This window comes from Bos mutus, chromosome 7 (assembly GCF_027580195.1).
Source record: "Bos mutus isolate GX-2022 chromosome 7, NWIPB_WYAK_1.1, whole genome shotgun sequence".
Lineage (NCBI taxonomy): Eukaryota > Metazoa > Chordata > Mammalia > Artiodactyla > Bovidae > Bos > Bos mutus.
In genome coordinates this window covers 56,719,652-56,737,345 of record NC_091623.1, presented here as the reverse complement: position 1 = coordinate 56,737,345, position 17,694 = coordinate 56,719,652, and the positions used below count along the sequence as shown (strand labels likewise).

At 53.9% G+C, this 17,694-nt stretch overlaps 1 protein-coding gene across 1 annotated transcript in view; it reads left to right on the top strand.

Moving 5' to 3' along the window:
* The window catches only part of ELAVL1 (ELAV like RNA binding protein 1), a 37,167-nt gene that overhangs the window by 11,981 nt on the left and 7,492 nt on the right, over window positions 1-17,694 (top strand). The window contains exons 2-4 of the mRNA XM_070373773.1: window positions 2,511-2,701; window positions 12,347-12,450; window positions 16,073-16,226. Coding sequence (XP_070229874.1) covers window positions 2,530-2,701; window positions 12,347-12,450; window positions 16,073-16,226 — 430 coding nt within the window. The 5' untranslated portion in view covers window positions 2,511-2,529. The remainder of the gene's footprint in view (window positions 1-2,510; window positions 2,702-12,346; window positions 12,451-16,072; window positions 16,227-17,694) is intronic.

The window sequence follows — 17,694 nt, the reverse complement described above, 5'->3', positions numbered from 1 at the left end:
TGCCAGCATCTATTAGTTTCCGCTCATATCCTTGGTCCATTTCTCTGTTAGTGATACATTGGCTTTTTTCATATTGATTTCTAGATACCTTGAATCAGTTTTTCTCAGTGTCAGCAGTACTGACACTTTAGATAATTTCTGGTTGTGGGGGCTGTCTTGTCCTGTGCCTTATGGAGTGTTTAGCAGCATCCCTGGCCTCTAACCACTGGGTGCCAGTGGCACAAGGCTCTCCCATCCTGTTGGCCAGCAGCGCCCCCAGATGCTGCCCAGTGTCCCACGGAGGACAGGGCAAAATCACCCAGGGTGAGAACCCAGCTCTAAGTGAGATAATAAGGAGCTGGCACTTTCTCCCTGTCAGCCTGCTGCTTGCCTGTGATGTCTTTGCCGTCCACGAGTTTCTAACCTTGTGAAGTCTCCCTTTCCAATCTTTTCTTTTATGACTCTTGATGCTAAACTAACTGCTTTTTAAAGAGCAGGAAGCATAGACCATTTTCAAAAAAGAAATACTAGGAGACAAGACTGATTCTGCATGTTGTGTACAGTCTGAAGCAAGTGAGAGCTGGAAGGTAGAGAAGACCTGAATGTCTCCCCCAGGAAATTCAGAACCAGACCTGATTCCTCTCTCCGTGTTGTTATGGGGCAGGCGGGAAATCCTGTGCAGGAGATGCGTACTGGTTTTTATATAACCGCTGGCAAGACTATTTTTAGAGGAGGCGAAATGCTCTAGACACTGGGCACTGGGTTTTGAAGCCTAAAGTCAGAACTGGGCAGTAAGAATCTGGAGAAAGGGTTGGGCTGCCCTGGAGACCTCCCGACTAGTGGGCAGCAGGGCCTTTTTCTCAGTGATGACTTTCAGCTCCATAGAGATGCCTGCTTCTTTAGAGTCAAGGACACAGGACTTCACAGCAGTGCCTGTGAGCAAAACCTCGAGTGAGTGGTGCTTCCAGAAGAGCAGTTTTGAGCCAACTTTCCTCTGAAGCCATCTTTGTGCCCTGCTGGTGTTGCTGAAAGTCAGGATTTCTGTAGGCAGCTTAAGGTGTTCCAGAGCCTGCCAGCTTTGGAGACAAAGGTCCCCTAACTGGTAGAGAAATCGTAACCTCTTTCCTAGCTCAGTCACTCTGTCTTGTGAGGAAAGCAGTGCAGAGGCCCTCTGCCTGCTGGCCGGAGGACAGACAGGGTGTCTGGGTAGACTGCCCCGGCGCTCGTTGCAGGCTCCTCCATGTCCCGCTGCATCAGTAGTGCACATGGAGACCGGACAAAGCAATCCAAGATCTTTAGAGTGTTCTCAAGACGCCCCAAACACTTTTCCCAGAGGCTCCAATCGTGGTACTGGAATTGTTTGTGGGCTTGCTTCTTTAAAGCCCTCTTATTAAGTGCAAATGGTTAAACTTGGACTAGTTCTGGTTTTGTTTCAGTAGACTTTATTTTTAGAGCAGTTTTAGGTTCATAGAAAGATTGTGAAGAGAGTCCAGAGTGAATTTCCCTATACCCTTCCGCAGGCACAGTTTCAGTCCCCTATTACTAAATCTTGCCTTAGTGTGGTATTTTGTTGTAATAGATGAACCCTTGTTGTTACCTAACTAAAGCCCAGGGTTTGCCTTAGAGTTCTCTCTTAGAAAAAAAAAATCTTCTTTATTTGTTTATTTTTGGTTGTGCTAGGTCTTCCTCGCTACATGTGGACTTTCTCTAGTTGCAGTGAGCAGGGGCTCCTCGTCATTGCAGTGCATGGGCTTCTCATTGCAGGGTCTTCTCTTGTTGCAGAGAATGGGCTCTGGGCCCACGGGCTTCAGTGGTTGCAGCTCATGGGCTCCAGAGCACGGGCTCAGTAGTTGTGGTGCACAGACTTAGTTGCTCCACGGCGTGTGGGATCTTCCTAGACCAGGGACCAAACCCATGTGCCCTGCATGAGCAGGCAGATTCTTATCCACAGTGCCACCAGAGAAGTCCTAGACTTTACTCTTCACTTTAAACCTTCTGTGGGTTTGGTCAAATGTATGATGACGTGTATCCCCCATTATACCCTCAGAGAACAGCGTCGCTACCCTAAAAACCCCTGTGCCCTACCTATTCGTCCCCCTTTCCCTGAAACTCCTGATCTTGCAGTCTCTCTGGTTTTGCCTTTGCCACAATGTCACATACTGGAGACCCCCTAGTATGTAGCCTTTCAAGCTTTCATTCAGCAGTGTGCATGTAAGGCTCCTCCATGTCTGTGGCTTCCTGGCTCCTGTCTTCTTGGCACTGAAGAACTTTCCACTGTGTGTGTGTTACCAGATGACTGGCGTGTGTTTCTCCATTCACCCACTGAAGGGCATCCTGGCTGCCTCCAGTCTGGGGGCGGTTACGAATAAAGCTGCTATAAACATCCACATGCAGGTTTTTGCGTGGACATAAGTTGAACTTGTAGCATTGAAAAGAAAAATGTCTTAAGTGCAAACACAGTCATGAGCATTGCTTTGATATCCTGCAGTGGGAACGTTTGGAATTTACTTCATTTTTTCCTCCCCCTGCAGATTTTTTTAAAAAAATACAATGTCTAATGGTTATGAAGACCACATGGCCGAAGACTGCAGGGACGACATCGGGAGAACAAATCTGATCGTCAACTACCTCCCTCAGAACATGACCCAGGATGAGCTACGAAGTCTGTTCAGCAGTATTGGTGAAGTGGAATCTGCAAAACTTATTCGGGATAAAGTGGCAGGTAAAGAAACAGAGCCATTTTTGTGTGTGTTGGGCGGGGGGGGGGGCGGTATCTGGGGCAGTCCCACCAAGCCCTGTTTCTTAGCCAGGAAGTTTCATTTTTATCTCAACTCTGTTTTGCTCCCTTCCTGGTGTAAGATTGGCTGTAGGTTCCCAAAGGAGGAAAAATCCATCCTGAGATGGAGAATATGTACAAAACAAGACAGTGGGAGGGGAGGGAAGATGAGGAGACAGGAAGGAGAAACAGGGATGCTGTGAGAGCTGGAAGGGGCATGGTTCCAGCTGCAGAGGGACCCTAGCCAGTGTCCTGCCTGGGGCAGGCCCAGCCCATCTTCTCAGGCAGTGCATTCAAGGTCAGACCTGCAGCAGAGCACTGAGTCAGTCCCCTGTGGGCAGCCCTTCGCTAGGTTTGGGCCACCCTGACTCTCTGTTCTCATGCTGTCAACTTGAACATCTGAAACTGAGCTTGAACTCTCACAGAGGTTGGAGCAGGGGAGCAGAGGATCATGGGTGGGCCGTGGATTTGGCAGGCAGGCAGGCGCAAAGCTCCACCCTCCCACAGCGCCTCAGTGTCCCCATCCACGAAGTGGGGTGGTGGCACCTGCCTTCCTCACGATGCTACCTACTGCCTAAGGGTTTGCAGAAGGCCAGTACCTGGTAAGGCCCTCTGTAAGGAGGCCTCTGTTCTGAGAGCAAGGTTGCAAGGGTTCTAGAGAGAAATGTGAAGAGACCTGGGGCTGTGAAGCACTTGCTTTCTTTCCTTCCCAGGGAGGTACGTTTGGGGAGCCCTCCTTTACCTCCCCCTCCCCCCTCCTCCCCCTCATCTCTGTCCAGCTCTTCTGAGGAATGGCCAGTCCTCTCAGCAGTGCTCTGGCTCCCACCCTGGCTTGTAAGATCTTGATTCCCTACACTGAAAAATAATTTCAAGTCAAAAGTCATATTTATTATGGAAATATTATATTGGGTTGGCCAAAGAGTTCATTCGGGTTTCTCTGTAGCATCTTATGGAAAAACCTGTACTTTTTGGCCAACCCAAGATTTAAGTTTACATTAGAGTAATTCTATTGAACCCCATGTACCCATTGTCCTGTTTCATCAACTCTCAGCATTTGCCAGTAACTCTAAGATGCCTGTCCCCAAGGCGAGTCCCGTAGAGGCTGGCTGACCACGGTACAGGGAGTTAGTTCGTCAGGGGAGGATTTTGGTTTTTTGTTTTTAAAACAAGGTTTTGTTTTTATTTGATTGTTTATTTGGCTGCACTGGGTCTTAGTTGCAGCATGTGAGCTCTCAGTTCCCTGACCAGGGGTTGAATCCGGGCCCCTGCACTGGGAGCTCGGAGTCTCAGCCACTGGATCAGTAGGGAAGTCCCAGAGAGAGGACTTTGAACTCAGAGTCCTTTAATGATCCTCCAAATTCTGAGAGTCTGCAGTTTATTACATGTCTTCAAAATAGGGGCTTTAGATAATACACAAAATTGAACAGTGTTGGAATGTCAGACAGAAATTCCTCTCTGTCTCCAGTTCCAGAAGACCATCCTTAATAAGAATCCTTGTTCAGAGAGGTTTTGAAGTTCTTCTGCGCTGCTTCTGAGTCTTGCCTTTCTCCTCTTGTGTTCTGGCAGAAGGAAATTTTCAGTCCCGGCAATATTCCTGACTCCTCTGTCTCTTGGCTTGTTGGCGTTTTTCAAAGGCATTAGAGCTATGTTAATAGGAACACCTAGATTTGGTGAGATGAGTCCAGAGAGAACTGGTTTTGAGAACCAGTGAAATCAGCACAGGCATGATTTGGAAATTATTTCAGTTCAGAAATAAAGATTTTCTGCTCTCTGGGCAAGTTTGAGTGTAATGCATTGGGAGTTGTAGAGTAGATGAGCCTGGGTTGACATTTCAGCTCTGCATCTCGCATCTTATAGTTCTTTATTTAAATTTAAAAAATATATATACACACACACACACACACGCATATATATTTATTTATTTATGATTTGGTTGCTCCAGGTCTTAGTTGCAGCATGTGGGATCTAGTTCCCTGACCAGGGATCGAACCTGGGCTTACTGCATTAGGAGCACAGAGTCTTAGCCCCTGGACCAGGGAAGTCCCTGCTGCTGCTGTTGTTTAGTCTCTCAGTCGTGTTGACTCTGTAACCCCATGGACTGTAGCCCGCCAGGCCCCTCTGTCCATGGGATTCTCCAGGCAAGAAAACTTGAGTGGGTTGCCATTTCCTTCTTCAGGGGATCTTACTGACCCAGGGGCTGAATCTGAGTCTCCTGCATTGGCAGATTCTTTACTGCTAAGCCACCTGGGAAACCGCAGTCCTTGCTAGTAGTTCTTTAAATTGAATGAACTTAATTTTATGGAAAACTTACCTCATTCGCTTTTCTCCTCTTGGCACCAGTGTGTGATAACTTCTTCAAGGCTGGTTCTCACTCCATCTTGTCCTCTGTTATATTCCTCTGGTGAAGCCCTGGACATGGTTACCTTTCTCAGTCTGCTTTCTCCCAGCCTGGCTCAGGTACCCATCCCAAAAAGACTCTTGCATCATGGCAGACAGGCACCTTGTCCAGTCAAACCTCAGCCAAGCTTGCAACACGGACATCTCCGTGCCCTACATGAGCCGTTTCAGCACATATTCTCCCCTCAGGCCCCGATTCCTCTCGTGTAACAGCCATTTCACCTCTGTCCTAGATCCCTTCCCATCTCAGCATCCAAAGAACCTCAAGTTATGCAAGTACCTACTTTTCTGGGTCTTTCCAGGATCTGCCACCAGCATTCAAACACGCTCCAGTCTCTGTTGTCTTTAAGAGTCCTTGCTCGATGCCCGGACCCCCTGTAGCTCAGGGTTTCTCCACTTGACGTTTGAAACTGGGTAAGTCTTGAGGGAGGGCCATCCTGTAGGTTGCTTCCCTAGCCTCTGCCCTGTAGGTGCTGGGGGCGCCTTCTAAGTCGTGAAAACCAAAAGAGGTCCCCAGAAGTGCAGAATAGCCCCCAGATGAGAAGCTCCTCTGGCTGACATCCACCCTCTGCTGTTCACGGAACCATGTCTTCTGTCTCTTCCTTACAGAAAGAAGCTTCCTCTTCCCTCAGATTCATGAGCTTGGCTTTCTCCTACCTCTGAGGCACCCATCCCACTTTCTGTCTCTCTTGCAGCTCTTCCCAGCCGTTGACCTAGGCAGTCCTTGACTTATTCCTTAGCCTCCTCTTCTTCCTAGGCCAACACTAGGGTGAGTGGATACACCCCTGAGCTTAGCCTGACATGCAGCTGTGCCACCTCTCTTGGCAACCAGAAATTCTTCCAAGCTCCAGGGCCTTCAGCCTCTCAGTGTTTCCCAGACTGACCTTGAGTCTCCCACAAGCCAACCGCTTGTTTCCCAGGTTTCCATCTTAGCCGATGGCACCACTGTCTACTCAGTGGCTCCAGTCAGAAATCTAAGCATGACCTTTGACCTGTGTCCCTGAATGTTTCCATCCCTTTTCCGCCGTCCCTCCTGCCATCACCTTAGAGCAGGCCACATCATCTTCTGCCTGACCTGCTGCTTTAGGCTCTCCGCTGGCCTTCCGTGCTCCTTCCAGACCATGCTCCTGACTGTGACAGTGGGATCTCTAGCACCCCAGTGACAGTAACGTGTCCTGTCACTCACCTGGGCCCCGTTTGCTCTGGGATGTCTTTCCTGGCCTGATCTAGTTGACGATACAGGCTCCTCTGGGTCCCCATGGCAATCAGCCAGCATGGGTTTCCACAAGGCACTGAAGTTGGAACTTCCTCATCCAGTAGGTCCTTATGGTTCTCAGAGGCATGGACCCTCTGGTATCCCCAGATGTGACATAATCAGTTTTTGTGGAGTGAATGAATGACTGAGCGGGCCTGGGGCTGGGGGAGAATGCAGATTGGCATGGGCAGTCATTCATTCAGCAAGCCTCTTATGAGTGCCAACCGGGGGCCAGGCACTGGGGGTGGGAGGCGGTGGGACAAGATGGTGGCTGGATGTGGGGATGTTCAGTGTGCTGGCCTCGAGATACAGAGTGTTTCTGACCAGCCGGGCCCCTCCTGTTTTGTTGTTGTTTGTTCCATCCACAGTCACTACTTGGCCTTACTGTGCAGCCTGCCCTGCTCTCTGTCCTGGTATCTAAGCCCGTCTGCAGATGTCATGTGGCCCGCGGGGCACCATGACCAGTCTGCACCCTCCTGGACCGTGTCATACTGGTTACTGGTCACTGGTCCACAGCCTTCAGCCTTCCGACTCAGCTTCTGTCTCATTGGCTTGCACTTCTGGTCAGGATAGAGCCCACACCCCAGCCTGTGTTTCCAAGCCTCCTTGAGACCCCTCACCCCTAGCCATTGCAGCCCACACTCACCCTCCTCTTGAGTGGGATCCACTGCTTGTCATCTCCCAGACACACCCTCCTGCCACACTCCTGTGACTTCAGTACTGCTCCCTCCGCAAAGATACACTTCCACACCCGTCCAGCTGACCACTTTTTTTCTCAATAGAAATCATCTCCGTCCTTACAGAAAAAGAGTTTAACATGAGACAAGCAGGAAGAAAAGTTTAAATTACGCATAATCCCACTACTGTTAGCTTTTTGGCTCGTGTCTGTCCATAGCTTTTTCTTTACATATTTATGGTTGTGAGCAGTCATGTGCTTTTACAGAAATCGGTTTGCACCTCCCAAGCTGTCTCTTCCTCCTCTATCTGTGAACATCTCTCCCTGTCACTGGACTTACGCTGTCTTGTGGTCACAGTGGTTACAGGCTATTCTGAGTTTATGACAGGTTGTAACTGCTTTTCTATAGCTACAAGCCCCACTGAGGTTAATACCCTGGCACAAATCTTGGCTCACCGGTTATTTCTGTAGGCAGTCTTCCTAGAAGTGAACCCTCAGAGGGGAGAGCGGGTACTGTCTAGAAGCTGTTGACCCGTATTGCCAGCTGGCCCTCCAGGGGCTTTCCGGTTCACATGCCCTCTGCTTGGCCCTGGCATCCTTGATGCCGGGCAGGGTTTCTCACATCTTAAGTGAAAAATGACATCTGAGTGTGGTGACAGTCTGCATTTCTTGTGAAGTTCATCCGTTCTGGCTGTTTATACTCTTTTATGTAAGAACTCTTTTTGTCCTTTGCCCATCTTCTTTCCTTTGGGGACATTTGCTGTTTCTTATTTATCGCCTAATTAATTCACTCATCGCCCCCAAGACAGAGTCTCTCCCTCAGTGATGTCATCCCTTGAGCCCCCGTGGGCCTTTAGAGAAAGGACTCGACTGCACCCCAGTCTCATGCTGCAAAGGAGTGCCCTGTCCATGGGGTGCTCACCTTCCTCAACTGGGCACCCCAGGTCAGCATGAGGAACACTGAGGGGTTAAAACATGATGTCTGGCTGCTCTGGTCTGCAGAAGCAAGGTGAGATGCCGTGGAATCGTCTTGTAGTCTTAACCCTTGTCTAAAAAGAGAGGAGACATTTGGAAACAGGAGGGTCCTGGCCCAGGGGTCGCCCAGCCCAGCATCTGAGCGCTCTGCATGGAGGCGGCCTTGCTTTCTCCAGGGCAGTGGCTCTCGGCCAGCCCCTGAGCATTAGCGGTGCCTGGGGACCAGGAGAAACACGTCCGAGGCCCCACCCAGATCCACCGAGTCAGCCAGCTGGGGAGTTTGAGCCTTTCCGGAGGGGGCAGTGCTGGTACCGGGCAGTTGGAACCCCAAGTGAGGGGAGCTGGCCTCCCACGCGCCTCCACCAGGCCCAGGGTTTGTTGGCCCTCCTCCCCTGCCTGTCCCCTTTCCGCTAGACTCCACCCTGGCTCTGGCAGGCTTCAGCCGCCTGAAGCCCAGCACCTGTGCAGGATCCACGCCCTGACCACGCTTACCCCAGAGTGCCCCTGCTCGCCCACCAGACCTCAGCCCCCTTGTTCAGGGTTGGTCTCCCATCGCCCCTCAAGGGGGTGAGGGGCAGCCACTGACCTGCCTTCATGGCACTGACTCCAGTGACCTCTAGGTCACCGGAAAGTCATCTGTAAGGAGCTTGGAAGTGGGGATCCCCACCCTACCCCACGTCCTGGATTCTGGACTGAGGAGCACCCTAAGGAGCTGCATCGTTTCCCCAGGTGGCTGGCGGACCCTGTTAGAGAAATGGTAACTTGGGAAGTGAGGGCCTTCCCCCAGTTGCCTGCTCTGAGCACAGCCCCTCCAGTCTGGCTCTTCTGCATAACTGGCCCACTCCCTTCAGGCACTGCCAGCGGGAGTTCTCAACCTGGGCTTGGCAGTAGAGTCCTTGAGGGGCTTTACAAACTGCTGAAGCTGTCCCTGCTCCTGCCTCCCCAGCCCCCTGTCATTTCCTTGGTCCGGGATGTGGCCTGGGCGGTAATGGTTTGTAGCAGCCGTCCTGCTGATTCTAACAAGCGGCTGGAGTTGAGAGCAGTTGGTTATGGTGAAAGAAAGGATGCATGGAGGTGGGCGTTCACCACTGTTGACACTTTAGTCTCCAGCCTTACCCAGTGGGCAGAACCAGAGGCTCCCCTTCATTCCTCACCCACCTCCCTCTCGGCGCACAGAGGTGCCCACCACAGAGAGGAGAGCAGACTAGGGGACAGAGCCAGTCCCAGCCCGGGAGTGCTGGTGCTTTAGGGACCTTTGCTGCCAGAGCTCCCTCCCCATCAGCCCACTGGCAAGTCCGCTTGGTGGCTCTCCCTCCTGCTCACCCCTGCCTGCTGGGGTCCTCATCTCACATCTGGTGTGGCTCATGGGTTCCTGTGGTCTCTACACTGGCCTCAGCCCTGCTGCTGCCGTGCTCCACCCAGCAGCTGCCTCCAGGCCAGGCCCCTAACTCATTGGGTTTAGCCGCCGGCCGCCTTTTGTTTCCTAGAGCACTCCTGAGTCGTCTGTGCCACAGAAGCTTGGTGCTTGCTCTTCTGCCAGAATACTCGCCTCCAGCCACCGCAGGGAGCGGGTATGCTTCTCATACCCCCTCCTCAAGGGACACACACTCCTGACCACCTGTCTCCCCTGGACCCGTCCTGTCCATCCTTTCACTCCACCATGGAGATACCCTGGTAGCACCTGAGTGTAGCTTTGTCTGTTAGTTTCTTGCTCATTTGTTGTCTGACTTACTCAGTGGGATGTGAATTTCATTATGGCAGGAGCTATCCTTGGTGATGATCATTAAACCCCTGGCCAGCCTGGCACGCAGCCCAGCACATAGTGGGTGTTCAGTGAGTACACATTGGCTTGTTGAGAAGAGTGGAGGGGGAGCAGGGGAAGGAGCCAGTGGCCATTGTCAAAAGTGTGTGACTTCCTAGATGACATTGTTAGCTGTGGCCACACGGTGGTCAAGGAGGTCACCCAGGAAGCTCGGATAATAGGGATAAGGGCAAAGGTAGAGGCTTATGGACCATCTTGATGGAGTGAGCAGAGGACGAGGAGCCTGGGGAGGGTCAGTTGGCGTTGCAGTCACATTCTGGAGGAGGTGGCACCTCAGGCAGGTTGGCAGTGCCCAGGGCCACTGAGGGTTTCTGGAGCTGTGTCCTAAAACTCTGTGGGCACACCCTGAGGGCAAGTTGGTGTTGGTGCGGCCGGCCAAGGTGGGAGGGCAGGGAGGAATCGGCAACTGAGGGTGGGGGGCGGGCCCTGTCCAGACGCCAGGAGGAACCAGTTGCAGCAGAAGGCACGAGAACACGGCCTGGCACCAGAAGTGCCAGGAGCCATGGGCACAGGTGGCCCAGCCTTGGGATTGGCCTTGTGGGAGGGGCAGGAACATGAAATGACAGAGAACAGCGAAGAAGATGGCCCGGACAGGGCAGGAGAAAGTAGCCCTTGCAGAATCACCAGTAGTTTGTGTAGCTTCTCTGCCCTGAAGTGGGGAGGGTGTGACTCCACAGGGCACTCACAATGTGCAGGCCGCACACAAAGAGACTGGTGAGACCGGGGTCAAGGCCAGCATCAAACAGGATGAGCCCTGTGGACAGCACACACCCCAGAACGATGGCATGAGAAGGGCTCTTCACTCTGTGGCCTTCCTCCTAAAAGCCCAGTATAACCCCAGTCTGACCACAGGAAATCTTCCGACAAACCCAAGCTGATGGAGAGTCTACAAAATTTCTGGACCAGTCCTCACAGCTGTCAAGGTCATCAAAAACAAGAAAGGTGTGAGAAACTGTCCCTGCCAAGAAGAGTGTAAGGATAATTGGCAGCTCATTGTCACGGGGAACCCTGGATGGTGTCCTGGGACAGAAAAGGACATTAGGGGAAAATTCAGGCGGTCTGGCTCAGATGTGAACATCGGTACCAATTCACTAATGTGACAAATATACCATCCTAGGATGAGATGTTACTAATAGGGAACATGGGTGTGGAGTATGTGGGAACGCTGCATCATCTTTGTAATTTTTCTTTAAATCTAAAACATAAAGTATTGTTGTTTGTTTCAAGGTGACGGCAGTGGGTTAGGCTCTCATTAATGGCAGGTCTCATTAATGGCAAGATGAGCCTGGGTTCAGCTGGTGAAGTGGGCAGAGCCAGCTCATCTGCTGTGCAGATCTCTGCCTGCTGGTGGCTCACGCCTTCTGTTTTAATCATCCAGTGGGCACGTGTGTGTGTACAGGACTCGGGGAGAGCAGTCGTCTCTCCTGCTCACCCACTGTCTCTGCTGAGAGCAGAGGCCGGTGCACGGGGTGTGCCCACTGACATGGCGCAGGGAGGGGTAAGATGCGGGCTTGGTGGCCGTTCTCTTCCCGGGACCTCCTCCTGCTCCTCTGTAGGGAAGGCGTCGGGTTCCTCCCACTCTGACCGTCACCCATTGCTTCTCTCAGGGTCTCCTAGAGGCCCACAGCTCCTGTCGTGCCTGGTCGCTCCTGTGCATCCAGTTGGTGGTCACCCCACCACTTCCCAGTGGTTACGTGAGAAGGGGTGGGATACCCTGCCTGTAACCCTGGATTTCTTTGGGAAGAACTGAGGTTTGCACTGGCCTTATGATGCCCCTGGGCATCGGCTGATGATGCTGTCACTGTAGGAGGTGCTGCCAAAGGGGACTCTGGTGGCCAGGCTGCCCTCAGCGCTGGTTACCCCTGTACTTCCTCCTCCTGCAGCTGGACTTTCAGTTCAGGAAAGTGAAGGGAACCGACACTGGGGGGCGCCAGAGCCCAGCAGACCTTCCCACTCCAGCACAGCAGGGGCGGAAAACAGCCTGGACACTGACATCTGGTCATCGGCGGGTTCTCCCCACCCGCCTGTCCTGTCTGCTGCCGTGACTGTCCTCCATACCCCCCATCCCAGGTCCCCCCCACTGGGGGCTGCACAGAGCAGCCAGCACCAGTGGAACAGATCCTCAGCCCTGCTTTGGTGATGGGCTCCCCAGGATGCTCAATTACAAAAGTCACATTTTATAGGTTTGTTCTTTGCAGAAAATGTGCAAGTTTGCCAAGGTGGTGTCACGAATAAACCATCAGTACAGACTCTTAACTGTTGACCTCTAACCCCTCCTTCCCAGAAGCCATGGCTTTTAGCTCTTGTGTTTCCTTGGTCACCTTCTCTCTGGTCTTGTCCTTTTGAGCCCAGCCAGGTGCAGCCCTGTCCATCCTCTCTGTCTCTCTCTCCCCTCCTTTCTCCCCTACCCCTCGCTGGCTGGCTGGCTCCCAGTGGCTCACTGATGTGCACATGTTCTCCACACAGGACACAGCTTGGGATACGGCTTTGTGAACTACGTGACTGCCAAGGATGCAGAGAGAGCGATAAACACACTGAATGGCCTGCGGCTCCAGTCAAAAACCATTAAGGTAAAGAGCTGCAATCATCATCTCATTGGTTCCGAGCTGCACAGAGATTTGTGTTGAGCCCTGGCCTTAGTGAAAGACCCAAGCTTTTATCTCCCCATCACTGTCTTGGCACCGTTAGCACAGTTGCCCCTCAGAGCCTGGGCACTTCCAGGGCATCTCCTGTCGGCTTGTGTGAGACCCGTGTCGGGTGGTGACTGTCCCAGCCCTTGTTCCTCTGGCTCCTCAGCCCCACCTGCAAAGGGAGGATCCCCGGAAAGGACTTGCATGGGACCGCCCCTCCCCGACCCCGGTGTCCCTGGCGTGTTGGCTCACAGCAGCCCCCTGACATGAAGACCTCCCTGCCAGTCTCCTCTACCGGCCCAGCACTGCTGTCCTCCTGCCGAGTGTGCATTGGGCCAGCGCCACCTTCCCACTTGGACCTGGTCATTGTTGCAGCGGTGGCAGCACTGCCCATCTGCCCCGGCCTCAGGCTCCCCTTCCTGCCCCATCCCAGCAGTTACGGTCCTCCTACCAGCTCACTCAGCAGTCACTGGCAACATTTAGGAGTTGCCCACTGTGTGCCACTCAGTGAACAAAACCATTTCCACGCCCTTGTAGGGCAGGCTGAGTATCTGCATGTGCACAGGTGCACACAGATGATAAATATGACACCAGGTGTGTGCCAAGGTAGGTGTCACCAGTTGGGGGTGCTGTGTCCTGTGGGGGTCTTCTTGATGACTTGAGGTGACTTGAGGGAAGGGAGAGAGCCATGCAGCACGACGGGGTAGCCTGGACAGACTGTCAGAAGCGTCATTCCCTAATCAGGGGCTGAGGTGGGTTCCTGGGACAAGTTGGCGAGTCCTCCAGGCCTCCCCGGACAGACCCTCCCACCTTCCTCTCAACCTGCCATCGCTGACCACACCTTCCTTTTCTCAGTCTCACCCCTCCCCACCCCCAGGTGTCTGTCTTCAGGCTCTATCCACCCCTGGACCAGCTTTGGGTTTTCCTGATCTTCACTCCGTGCCCAGCCCTGCTGTAGAACATGCCCCCTCTTCCCACTCCACGAGGGACCCTGGCCAGGCTTCCTGCAATAGCCCCTCCTGTGCTGTGCCCACCAGCCCTCACCCACAGACCTGGCGAGGCCCTCATGCCTGAGACAGGCACCCACCAGAGTCTCCAGAGCATCTCCCTCAACCCGAAGCCCCTGGAACAAGGTTGCCTTGTTGAACCTCTGCATCTTCCAGATCCTCAGGTAGCTCGAGGGGCCAGAAGTCTGAGTGCCCTCTGAGGGCCGTGAGCTGTGTGAGAGGGTCTGGTCCCTGCCCCTCCCAGTGCCTGGTGGTCACTGGATCTTGAGTGGTTCTCAGCTTATAGAAGTGTCACCCCAGTCTCTGCCTTCGTCTTCACACGGGGTTCCCCCTGTGTGCATATCTGTGTCCAGATGTCTCCTTTTTATAAGGACCCCCCATCATTGATCTGGGGCCATCTTACTCTGCTCTGAACTCATCATCATGAATTGGATCTATCACGATCCTGTTTCTAATGAGGTCACACTCCGAGGTCCTGGGGTCAGGACTCCCAACGGGAATTTGTGGGAGGATGTAATTCAGAAGTCTTGTGTTCTTTAAAAACCTCTCACAGGAGGGTTTCCCAAGAATAGGACAGTGGACCTGCCAGAGGCAAGGGAGCAGGTGGTGCGGGAGCTTAAGAGAGGGTTCTGGGCAGTGTCGCGGATCCAGTCGGGCGTGTCTGCCACGGGTGGACGGGCTCACTGCTGCTGTCTTCTTGGATTCTGATTTGACTCTGATCTGGACAGTAGCTGGAGAGGACAGGAAGCTGCAGTAGTCATCAGAGTCCCTGGAGACACCAAGGCTGGAAGGGACTGAAGTGCACTTGGCTCTGAAAGCATTTCCTCCCCGGGCTTTATTAAGAGGTGATCGCAACCACGGCCAGCACCGGCCACCACAGCACTCCCCTGGCACTGGTCTGGGAATGTTCTTTCCCACAGCGTCCTTCACCAAAAGCCGAGGGCAGACCCCAAATGCAGCCTGTTCCAGGCGGATCTGCAAGGGGCCAGGCAGGACATCCTGGGGGACAACTTCCTGCTCGCCTGGCCCAATCCCAGGAAAGCGCAGAACAGCCTGAGTCCCAGCTCCTGCCTTCAGCCATCCTGCCTGAAATCTGACACGAAACAGTTGGAGTGACTCCCTCTGTCAGGAGTTTGAGCGAGGTGTTCTGTGGGGGGATGTAGACCCAGAAAGTTAAGGTGCAGACATAAGAGTGTGGCCAATATTCTTCTTGAAGTTGAGACGCATGGCCACGCCCACCTGGTGGCCTCTTTCTCTGAGGGCAGTGCTGCTTCTGCCCCAGGTCTTGCCCCAGAGTGTCCCCAAAGTGCCTCAGGCCTGGCTGCAGCGCAGGGACGCGTCCAGGGGATGTTGTCACTGCTGTTCCACTCTCCCCTCAGGTGGAGCTGGGCTCTGACCACACCCCATTTTCTCCTTTCACCCTCTCTCTCTCCCTGTGGCCTGTGTCTTGCTTTCCAGGCAAAGGCAGTGCCTGTCGTCTCCTTTTCTGGAATATTCCAAATGTGCCTCAAGTGTGTGAGAGTCAGTGAGCGCGTGAACAAAGGGATGTGTGTGGGGGTGTGGCCTCCGTGTGTAGCCCTGCACGCCTGCCCTTCCTGGCAGGCCTGAGTGTTGTGGTGGGAACACATCTATCGTTTGTGCCCTTGTGCTGCCCAGTGACACCTGAGAGGTCGTGTCTGCTACTGTGTTATGTATGGTCTCAGTTTTTTGACCCCCAGGGAGGAGTTCTACTCAGGTCTAACTGCTCCCCCTTCCAGAGCACATGGTTCTCTGCTGCTTCTACCTCCTTTGTCCCCCAGCCTCCTGACTTGGTCCTGACTCCCTCAGGTGTGGGGTGTGACACAGTCCTGTCTGCTCAGCCAGAGGTGGAAGGGCTTTGTCCCAGGGACTCCGTGCCCACAGAGGTCTGGCCTTGGCCCCATCCCTCCGTGGCCCACAAGATCTACCCTTCTCTCACCCCAAACGGGAAACACTAAAGACATTTCCTTGCCCCCAGCCTCGGACGTACACACCGTTTTATCTAAACTACTGCAAAGTTCCTATTAGTCTTCCTTCAGTTTTGCAAAACAGAAGCCCCAAAAATCATAGGGTCATTTAATGTTGAGCACTCACCTGTGTTCCCCCAGCCACGGGGCCCCATCTGGACTCCATGTCTAGCTGGCCTGCTGCCTGGTGGGCGTCACACTCCCAGAGCACCCAGCTCTCTCCCCAGCCGTCCTCTGGGCCCCTCCCAGGTAGGACAGAGTCCCCTTCCAGCCCTGCTTCTTGTCCAGAGAGGCCCGAGGCCAAGGTAGGAGCACGGGCAGCCGGGCTTGGTCCCTGCCCTGCCCCATGCCAGCCACGCACCCCCAGACTCTCGACTATGAGATAGGAATGACATCTGCATCATCATGGCACATGAGGGTCCCTGCCTGGCCCAAGGCGGGCTGCCAGCACGGGCTGCCACAGGTGACCTCCCACAGGGTTGACTTTCCCTCACCTGAAGGTGTAACACCCTCCCTGGATGCCTTGGCCATGCACCTGCCCTAATGCTAGCAAGCGGTTTTGTTTTCAAGGTGTCATATGCGCGCCCAAGCTCTGAAGTCATCAAAGACGCCAACTTGTACATCAGCGGGCTCCCGAGGAACATGACCCAGAAGGATGTAGAGGACATGTTCTCTCGGTTTGGGCGGATCATCAACTCACGAGTCCTTGTGGATCAGACCACAGGTACGGTGCCTGGCCTGGGATGCAGTGTGCGTTCCTCTGGGTAGAGCTCGAGTCTCCTTGGGAAGGCAGATGGCTGTCTTTAGTTACTCCAGCCATGAGGACAGAATCACAGTGAGAAGACATTGGCTTTTTTGTTTAATGAGGCCAGGAAGGTTGGCGGGGGCGGGGAGGGGGGGGGCGGGGTGTTACGTGACATAAAAGCTGCCCCAACATGAAAGTTGAGGGGCGGCCAGGCTTTTACAGTGAAAACGCTAAGAGATCCTGGCACTATCCACAGGCACCACCCATCCCAGCCTGGACTCAAACATTGCCCTCCTTACTGCAGGCAGTAGGGTGCGGTGTGGTACAGTCTCTTTTCCAGGTCCAGAGTCCCCACCTGTCATTGTCCCAGAGCTCCAAGGGGACTGTTTCTGAGGAGTCATTCTTGAGTCTCCACCACTCAATAACCCCCACCCCGGTAGCACATTCAGAGCTCGAATGCAGCATGATGTCCTCTCTCAGGCTGTCCTGGCCACTTCACTACCCGCCCTTGGGTCAGCTCAGCTCAGGACACAAGCAGCTCAGGCTCTGGGCTTTGCACACAGCACTCAGGCCCCACCGAACTGAGTACCACATGCCCAGAAGCCGCCCCTCAAGGTGACCATCTGCTCCACCAGCCTTGGGCCTGGGTCGGGCCAGCCACACACTCGGCTCTGTCAGGGAAGCAGTGAGCTTGAGACGTCTGATGTTTGGGCCCCTCGGCTCTGTTTTCTGCAGGAGTGGGAATTTGCTGACCAGCTAGAAAGTAAAACCGCTGCTCCCAGAGCTCGGTGAAACTGATAGACTTGACTGGTCGTTTTTTCATGTTCTTCCAGCACTGAGCATATTCCCCACCTCCTTAGCTGAGGTAGTCAGCGCACACTGGTAGTTGGGCTGCAGCAGCCGTGGCTCCGAGGTGACCTCCCCTGGGAGGCTGAAAACAGACACGGAGCAGGTGGGTGGGGTGTCCCAGCCCGTGGCAGACAAGAGTGGGGGTGCATGTTTTCCCGTATCCTCCCTGAGCTGCATGCTCTGGGGCCCGCAGCCTTGTCCCCAACTCTCCCTTGTCCCGTCTCAGCTGGGTGTGGGCTGGAGCCCAGCTTGGAGAGGGGCAGACAGCTTGAGTCCTCCAGGGCCCCGAGAAGGAGCAGAGGCTCCTGGAGTGTGGTCCCCAGGTGCAGGTCGCTGGCAGATCTGGGTACCCCCCAGTCTGGCACTGACACCCGCTCTGCTACAGGGACATGGACTCCACCCACCTGGCCTTTCTGCCCCTGGCTCTGGGCCGGGGATGGGCATGAGGTGACAATGCCATGTGCTTGGTATAAACCCCTGCGCCAGGCTAGTTCCTGTGGTCCCTCATTTGGCCCCTCCCTTACCTTCAAGTACCAGTCAATCAAGTGACCCTGCTGACTGGTCAGCGCCTCTGTTTACCCTCCTGCACAGGAGCGTC